Consider the following 9,942-nt stretch of genomic DNA (forward strand, 5'->3'; position numbering starts at 1 on the left):
CTGGATCCAAAGAGATAATAATAACCTCCTGACCTCAGTTTGTTTCAGCACCCCTTCTAACCTCTCTACCCTGTCTATAGCTTCCTGTCAAGATGCCACGGATGTCGTTTTCTGTGGAAGTTCTCCTCGTCTGAGCTGTATTGTTTTCCTGCCATAAAGCTTTGGGCTTGCGGTTATCACATATAATGCTATCAGGGGAGGTTAAGTGGGAGGGAAAGTTCTTCTATTGGCAGTCAGGGTCCCCCTATCTAGGATATGCCCCAACTTAGGATCGTACACCTCCCTTTAGAACCTGATATGAATAACATATGTATATGAGGGTATGAAAAGGCTCTGAAAAGCCTTCTTCTACTGCAGAGCTAATAAGTCTGGCACTTGAGAGTCAACAGGGAGGATTAGGAGGAAAACAAAAGATCCATTTCCTCTCTGGAGTGAACCCTTCTGTCCCACCAGCACAGCGACGCACCAGCCTGGAAGCGCTCACATTCACACACAGACACACGGACACACAGACACACACACACACACATACACACACACACACACACACACACACACAGACAGACAGACAGACAGACAGACAGACAGACAGACAGACAGACAGACACACACACACACACACACACACACACACACACACACACACACACACACACACACACACACACTGACTGGAGATGAGCATGTACTCTATGTCTCCAACAGTGCCCTGGAGACTGGGCGCCTGGCTAGTGATGCCTCGGAGAGATGGCTTGTTGTCCTGAGGGAGATGAAGTTGAGACAGAGAGAGAGAGAGAGAGAGAGAGAGAGAACAAAGGAGTAGGGGGATGGGGGGGCATATTAAATTAAGATTTCCGACGCCTAATTGCTGGGTGTCTTTCTCTGCCAAACCTCATCAGGCCTGCACGTGTTGTCTCTCTGTCCTTAAGAAACGTCATCACACCAACACATCAAAGCAGCAATTACAGCAGTAATTAGTGAATGGTCATTCAGAATGCAGCTCTCACTCACGGAATGAATGACAGTTAGACAATCAATGTAGGTTTGGAAAAATACCACTAAACATACACCAAAAATACAACTGAACTGTCAAAATGGTTTGGCTCACTTACAAAACAAATGTTCACAATAAATGTTTCATATGCAGTAGATCGAAATCAATCCCTACCCAGCCCCTGCCATGATAGTCTAAATCAAAACCCCACTTCTGTAAGTGCCCTATCCATACTGTACGTCCAGCCCTATCAGACCACACAAAAAAGTTACTTCACTCAAACAACAACACGAAGGAAGCTCTAAAATGCATTTTGATGTGCAAAACTTGGATCTTGACATGTGCTCCTTTCCGGGTGTCTAGTGCTTTGTTGAAGGCCGTACACTGAGGAATGATAGGGAGGGGGGAGGGAAGGGGGGAGGCATGGGGTAGTGTTACAGTGAGAAACTACTGGTGCATTCTGGTGCATTTTCTACTGCAGCACCCTGGGAATATGGAGCAGCCAGTTCCCCTAAAGGAGCTCCCCAGAGCTGCAGAGCATGCTGGTCAGGCCTGTAACGTGGAGTGGGCTGGGAGCAGCAGCCGCAGCAGCAGCCGCAGCAGTGGGACTGGACTCAGGACGGTGTGGTTGTGTTGTAGGACTGGAGTGAGACCACACAGGGAGAATCAGTCCTTACTTGTGCTTAGAGAACACACTCACTGAATGAATAATCATTGTCAGTAAGGAACCGACCAGTAGGCTACATGTACGTGTTCAGACCACATACCCTCAGTTGAGAGAGGCAGGAGACACTAATTTATGACAATCCTTTGATCTGCACTCCCATTCCCTCCTTAAAAACAGGAAACCCAACACAGGCAGGACCAGGGTCAAAGGGCATACGGCCAGCACAGCTGTGAAAAGAGGAACCTGCGGTTCATTCTCAGGATTCAGAGCAAGCCAAGCACTAAGCCACGATGACACTGACTGACTAGACCAGATGAGTGGAGTGATGAATTAGATGAGACTGCGAGTTACAGTGAAAAAGAAAGAGTACAAAACTCTTCTGAGCGTTATTCATTCGCCCTTCCTGACCCTCACCTGTCCTGTAGCGTCCTTCAGTCAGACTTTTGCATACGAAATTTCAGTCAGACATTAATGTCAAAAGGCTAGATCACACATTGAAAACTGGAGGACATATTTGGAATTGCAAACATGTGCTGCGTCACCGTACACTATTTGTCAATTTCTCGGGCAGTGCAATTATTTCAAATGTCAAACAAAACATAAAAACAAAAGGCCAGCGCTACTCTCCGCTCCCCGATGGCCCTGTCGCCCTTGTAGCCCCCCACCCCCCCCCCCACCCCCCCGGCCTCTCCCCCCGACCACTGCCACCTTACAGTAGCTCCTCTCTCCCTGGGCAGGCGCTATTGATTTTTGGTCTTAATGCTGTGTTCTGCATGGTGGATGATGTGGTAGAATAGTGACCTTTGTCTTAATATGCAGATGCTGAATGTGGGTGCTCAGGCAGCAAGGGCACCTCTACCGGGCACCACAGTCACCCTGGCAAACGGGAGAGAAATAAGGGTACAGTAGCACTCTTCAGAGTCGCACTTCCCCCCCTGTACAAGTTCTCTCCTGTTAATAAAAAAAAAAAAAAAAGGCTTCTGGCATTACGACTGCCAATGGCCCCTGGTGTGAGCATTACTTTGTCTTATGATGACTGTTGGATAGATGATTCACTTACTTAAACAAATGTATTTGTTGTAAGTCGCTTTGGAAAAAGGCGTCTGCTAAATGCCATAAATGTAAATGTAAATGTAAATGTATACAAACAGTATACCCTAAACGCCACACTCCTATCATGCAAGTTGAAACTCACATAAAATATCATCAAACAAAGTCAAATACTGTACATAAAAGAGGTGATAGTCAAACTCCAACTGCCCACAAGACCAAAGTTCATGCTGATCAACATACAGGACTGCGTACTTATTTCTGCAACACACACTCAATGCTTTGGTTTGACCCACTGATGTATAATACTTACTTCTATCCTAACCACATTAGGTTGCAAGAGCTGTCAAAGTTTGGGGATCAGGAATATATGATCCCTGCTCAGATTTACACACAGACACTCAGGGGGGACTCTGGGAGCTGGCGACACGCCCTACACTGGATTGTGTTATAAATAAGCTTTAGCTTAATTGCTTTCCCCCCACCTGGGAGGAACAAACGCAGGGCCAGCATATTTATTACAACTCAACCTGTTTGTGTGTGTGTGTGTGTGTGTGTGTGTGTGTGTGTGTGTGTGTGTGTGTGTGTGTGTGCACTGCAAGTTGCAGAGTGTGAAAACAAAGTTGTTGAGTGTCAAAATGTATGGGAGAGAGAAGGTGTGTGTGTGTGTGTGTGTGTGTGTGTGTGTGCGTGTGTGTGTGTGTGTGTGTGTGTGTGTGTGTGTGTGTGTGTGTGTGTGTGTGTGTGTGTGTGTGTGTGTGTGTGTGTGTGTGTGTGCGAGTGTGTGCATGTGTGTGTGTGTGTGTTTAACAGTGAGTAACAGTGAGCGTCTGCAACCTGTCTATAATCATAGATGACACTGAACGGAGGGGTGCTACCCAGCTACGCAGGCAGATAAAAGATGCAACATCCTCAGTAAGCATTGACCCAGGTTCATAAACCCTCCGGCTATAGAGAATAATTTCATGTAATCTTCTAGCCAGTAATTACCACTAGGGCTGTGTGTAGCCATAAAACACAAAGGACATATCACCACTTACACAGGAGAAGAGCTGCTGGTAGGCTTATAGTAAAACAACACAAGCAAAGAAGTGGACATGACTGGCATACCAGTGAACGGTCATCTGAGACGTGCGGTGGCTGCTGCAGGGAGGTAAGGTAAGGTAAGCCTCGGGGGTCTATTCCAGTACGTCTGCCAGCGTTGGCAGGGGAAAACCTGAGTGGTCAGCAGGAAACAGACAAGTTTGGACATGTGTCCTGTCACTCGTGGAGTGAAGAGGGTGACGACTACACATTTGAGAGAGGCGCGGGGGGGGGGGGGGGAAGGGTCCTTTGAGAGGGGGGTGACCAGGTAGGGGGAGCAGCCACACCTCTGACTGTGACCAGCGCGTAACCCTACAAATAATTCATTTTTGATGTCATTTGCACAAATACGAGACGCATTTGTAACCATGCGTCTACAACCATGCTCACACAGGCATGTCTACACTCACAATTACATTAGCTGATTCTAGCCCATTCATTATACAACACTCATTTGTTTATGAATTCAGTGGCGCCTGGTTAAACAGTGGTCTCTCAGGAGATCCCATGACTCCACCTAACAGCTGTGTTGTCTCCATTGGGTCAAAAGAACCAGAAGCCTTAAACCTACACTCATTCATTATTCCAGGCAGCAAATTCACAGTTCCAACCATCCGTCAAACACTGCCTCTAACGCCCATGTCAGTGTCCATGCTAGTCCATCTTTGGGAATTGCTCTTAACTTGAGTCAGTTTATAGCGCTGACCGCCATAAAGTGGACATTTAAGAAACTGAAGGTGCCTGGACGAGGTTCAAATCCATTAGTCCATATCAGCGGTATTGCCGTTGAAAACCATTAAACTTCATACTTTACGCTGAGCGCTATTGTCTCGCCATGAATTGGAGTGATTCCAGAGCCTCAGATTAGAACCGTAATAGATTCCTACTCTGGTTGATAACAATGGGCCCAAAGTGTGTCAAAAGAGATTGAGAGTCAATGCCTCGTAACACAGAGAGAGAGAGGACGGGAGAGGGAGAGAGCTGAAGCATAATGTGGTCCTTGTGCATTTAGTCCACATGCATTTAGTCAAAGCAATTAATGTTAATTAGGAGCAAGAAATGTAACTGGGGTGACCCCTTACCAGAGGGAAATCCTCACATGCTGAAATAAATTATCCCAAATATTTCAACTGGTAGTTAAAAATCAACTGGTGTTTTGTAAATCATCCTTGATTGCAATAACCCGTATGAGAGTTTGAATGCTAAGAAATGTCTGCTTGAAGACTGTATATGGCAAGCAACAACAAAGAAATATACCCTGCCCTGTGTGTTCATTAACTTTGTGTTTGGAGGAGCCAGAAGAAAGCTTTCATGACAATAAAACAAAAAGTATTGCAATTTCGCCTTTGGTAAATATTCTACACATAAACAGACTCTTCCGCTCTAACATGCTCCTGGATAGGAGTGTCAGGACACATCCAGTTCTTTTCTTTGCTTCTTCTTTTGTGTTTTTCATGGTTGTACATGGAATCTATTTAATTACTCTCCCTCTGTGGCTCAGTTGGTAGAGCATGGCGCTAACAACGCTTAGGTTGTGGGTTCAATTCCCAGGGGACCATATATACTGAAAAAATGTATGCACTCACTGCAATGTAAGTTGCTTTGGATAAAAGCATCAGCTAAATAGCATATATTATTACCATAATTATGGAATTTACAGGAGATTGTTGCAGTGTCCCACAATGCTTTGCTGCTATTCTCTAAAAAAAAACAGAGGCTTCTGAATGGGAGGGCTGAGATTTTTGTATGTGTGCACTCATGCAGAGAAGGACAGGCAAAGTTCCAAACACACCCCATTTGTGACTTTGACTTTCACACCAATATACGAACGAAGCATAATTCACTATTCATTAATTTATTCATGTAACTTCACAACCTCTGCTCTGAGATATAAATGGCAACACTCTAATTCAAGGGAGGTATCAGTGACAAAGCTATCGTCTCATCAGTAAATCACAGAGATCTTAGTCAACAGTAATGGGGTCAAAGGTCAGACACTACTGCATGACCTTTGACAATGCCCTCGATCTCACTAAAGTAATTAACATCAGCTTCAATGAGAACATACATCTCAAAATGTGCTTAACACATCAGAAAAGCGTAATGACTAAATGGACAAGGGGTTGCAATTCCCTATTCCCCGGCTTGATTGAAATAACATAAAAGGCAGGAATTATTTGAATATGAAAGTCTTCCATATTACCTGAATTTGAGTTGATTATTTTGTTAGACATTCACACTGTGCTACTCCAGACTGGACTGGTACTGCACTGTCTGTAGGGGGACCAAACTCAATGCGCAACACAATGAGTGGATCGATAGACCAGCATTCCCTCACAATGCAGACAACATCACAGCACCCTCCTAATAATAGTCTTTACCTCCATCACCCCCTCCCTGCAGCCTTCAGCCCATGCCCGAAAAGCCTCTCAGCCTCTCGCACAAATCAACCGAGGCCCCACGAGCACAGGGGGCCCCAGGAGCATGCTGATCACAAAGACACTCATCCCCTGCTCCCTCATCCCCAGGGTTGCCTCAGCCCCCGCTCCCTCCCCAGAGCTGTCTCAGCCCCCTGGAGCCCAGTCCCTGGAGTCCAGACCCTGCAAATGCATCCGGGGTCCTTACTGGTGGGGAAACAAAACAATGGCACATCCATGTACATTACAAGATGAGGACATGGCGTTTGCTTGTATGCAACATATTATGCTGTATAATAATCCATGTAATGCATATAACAATCCATGTAATGCGATTGAAAAAAACAAAGACCCTCTATCTTATGCTTCTCTAAATAGTAAATATCCCCTGTAGTGCTGTAGCAACAACACCAGAATATTACTGCACTGATGGCAAACTGATAGATTGGTCAGAGTCCATTCTGGTGCAGACCCCCGTACTGTCTTGCAGCACAGTGCCACACACACATAGTGCAGATGCTCCAGAAAACAAGGCTTGCCTCAGCACGACAGAAACAAAAGGTATAGGGATTAGAGAAGCAGGGGGAGGTTACTTAAGGACTCCCCGTTTCCACGACTGTGTGACGAATCCCAAAGTCGAATCCCCATTGTATGCAGCAGACACAGGATCACTGTCAGAATTACTTGACGAGTGGAAAATCTCTTGAAAAGGAAAAGTAGGGGTTGTGTGAGGGGCCAAGAGTGAGTTGAAATGCTGTTCAGTCATAATATATGAAAAAGCTTTGGAAGTTTCTCCCATGAATAATTACTGCTGAGCACAGCTATCAAGGTGCAAGTGTGACCATGTTTCCAATCCTCCTGATTACTACTACATTTCACGACCATATCACTGGTAATTATTAAAGGAGACAAGTCATATCAACATCTAATACTGTATCTAAGCATAACGCTACGTTATTGTATAGTATGTTGTTGTGTAGTGATCAACCATACGGTATGTAATACATATAAGAGAATAGAAAAATAGTGAGTGAGGGAGGGAGAGAGAGAGAGAGAGGGAGGGAGAGAAGGACACCTCATGATATGGAATATAAAATGTGCAAAAATGTGTTTTGCTTTTGCAGTGTGAATATGACTTGAAAGGTGTCACCGACTAACAATCTCTCACATCAGCATCGTGTACCTAACAGTACAAGGTGAAACTACAGTACAGATGATGAGAAGGGACAAATCTCATCTACTGTACCACAGTGACAGTACCCCCACGCCCCCCCAAGGATGTTTGCATCAAAAACTGTAATGGTAGAGAGAATCTCCTGAATCTGAAACCTGAAACTACTGAATCATGTTGAGTGTTTCATTCTAGGTCAAAGCCATCAAATTACAATACTGAAAACAAAACACATAAATCAACAGTACATCAACAAACAGGGATAGACAATCTATCATTTATGACACCTAAAAGCACTTCGGTTTAAAAGAGCAATGTATGACTAAACAGGCATTTGAATAAACAAAATACACAGCCAACCCACACGCTCACCACAACCAGAATGACCAATCATGTCCCACTAAACAGTCTCCATAATAAGAAAAAATAGTCCTCTTACCAGGTCTCATCGTTTTTGAACTCCAGCTCTCCATAGGTGTCCTCAAAGTCCTCCCCTCCACCCTTGGCCAGCCCCTCCATGGTGCGATAGGGCACAATGACAGTTCCCCTCGCCCCAGAAGTCCTCAGCACCTTCACCTCCATAATGCCCACGCTCTCACTCACATGTGCCGAGTTGCTCTCGAAGGTGAAGATGCCTGCATGGTCGTCGTCCAGGATGGTAACAGTGGCCACGGCGGGGAAGCCTAGCAGGGCCTTGGGGTAAGGGAGGCTGTTGGCGGACAGGAGCTCATCCTCAGCCTCCAGGACACGCACGTTACTGAGCCGCACAAAAAAGTGCTCGTCCTCCTCAAAGATGTCATCGTCAATGATGCCAATGCTGATCTCCTTGATCACCTCCCCAGGCTTGAACACCACCGTGCCCTCAGTGAACTCATAGTCCGCCCCGGCGTTGGCTGAGCCGTCCTCTGTCTTATAATCCACGTAGATGGTCTTGGCAATGTCTCCACCCTTTCTGACGATGGTCAGCAGGGCAGCTCCACAGTTCTCTAGGCACTGGTACACAGCAGGATCAAAGGCGATTCGGGATACGTACTCTTCAGGCTCCTCCACATGCACCTCCTGCACACTGGCGCTCCTCTTGGCCTGTTCAACTACGTGCTTCTTCAAGATGTTGCCCGCACCTGTCATCATACGTGTGGCCTGGATGCGGTAGAAGGCACGGCTCTTCTGCTGGTGGGAGAGGGCGTAGTAGTTGGCCATCTCGACCAGCTGGTCCATCTCCTTCTCTGGGTGCTTCTGCTTCAGGTCTTTCAGGATGCGGATCATATCACGACGAGATTCATCCACCTCCTTACCATCAATCAAACCAATTAGGTTGCTGGATGCGCCTCCGTCCACAAAGTGCGAGTTGACCATTTTCCCATCCATCTCAATGCCCTTGGAACGGTCGTGCTCTGTCTCAATGATGACGCCCCTGTGTTTGTCTGTGCGGTACTTCTTATGCATGAACTTGTAAAAGAGCAGCCTGCGGTCTGCCACCCAGGCACCGACCACGCAGACAGGGAAGAAGGCCAGCGTGAGCAGACCTTCCCAGATCTGAATCTCGTTGGGAGAGAACACAGCCAGGATCATGTAGAGCCAGATGTAAGCGAAGATGCTCCAGGTAGCCGTGACGAAGAACACTCTGAGGTGTTTGACCTTGCGTACCTCTCCCTCAGGAATGACGGACACACACAGCCCAATGATGACAAACATATTGAAGGCGGCACTGCCAACGATTGTGGCGGGACCCAGCTCACCGGCACGGAACTCATGTCCAACAACCTCAATGACGGAGAGCAGGATCTCAGGAGTGGACGAACCCAAGGCCATGAGGGTGAGGTTGGAGACAGTCTCATTCCACACCCGGATAGTAGTCGTGGTCGTCTCCCCGTTGGGTCTCTTGATGATAATCTCCTTCTCCTGTGAGGTGATGACTTCAATGGCCGCCATGAAGCGGTCAGCGATAATGGACACACCCAGAAACATGTAGATCATGGCAACAAAGTACACAATGACCCGTGCGATCTTGTCTCCCATGGACGGGTCCACGGGGTACCAGATGGGCAGGACAATGCCTGGCTTGCATTTTGAGGTTCCCTCACAGGTGGCATTGTGGTGGGTTGTGGTCGGGCTTGGAGTGGTTCGGGCCTCCGCATAGACGAAGGCTACTGCCACAGAGACCAGCCCCAACCAGAGGTAGGCGGATGTCCCCGGCTTCACCGGCCGTGAGCGCTCCATGCACCCTCCTTCGTCTCAAGGGTCCTTACCACACTGACAGTCCCTCTGGGATCCAGCACTGGGCTGTGCTTGGTTTCCACACACCACCTGGTAACAATAGACACAAGAGAGAATGAGAATGTTACTCAAGTAACAACATTGTATTACCACGTTGTTACATAGTAATTAGGTTGTTGTATGTCATAGCGGTTTGTACTATTACACAAGTGGAGTACTGTAAGTAACAGTCCATGTAATTGCAAAGCAATTACAAATATAACATGTAACAGCATGTTAATACAATGTTGTTACGACAGTAGTTACAGAGTTACTACACAGGTTTAGGGACAAAACACACATC

The 9,942-nt window shown here is 46.7% G+C and overlaps 1 protein-coding gene across 2 annotated transcripts in view; it reads right to left on the reverse strand.

Moving 5' to 3' along the window:
* slc8a3 (solute carrier family 8 member 3) overlaps positions 1-9,602 on the reverse strand; it is a gene marked incomplete at both ends in the record, with an annotated part of 47,207 nt that extends 37,605 nt beyond the window's left edge. For both annotated transcript variants that reach the window (XM_083682935.1, XM_083682934.1), the window contains one exon: positions 7,822-9,602. In XM_083682935.1, coding sequence (XP_083539061.1) covers positions 7,822-9,602 — 1,781 coding nt within the window. The remainder of the gene's footprint in view (positions 1-7,821) is intronic.
* Between the last annotated feature and the right edge of the window lie 340 nt (positions 9,603-9,942).

Source organism: Argentina silus (genome assembly GCF_951799395.1).
Source record: "Argentina silus genome assembly, chromosome: 13".
Taxonomy (NCBI): domain Eukaryota; kingdom Metazoa; phylum Chordata; class Actinopteri; order Argentiniformes; family Argentinidae; genus Argentina; species Argentina silus.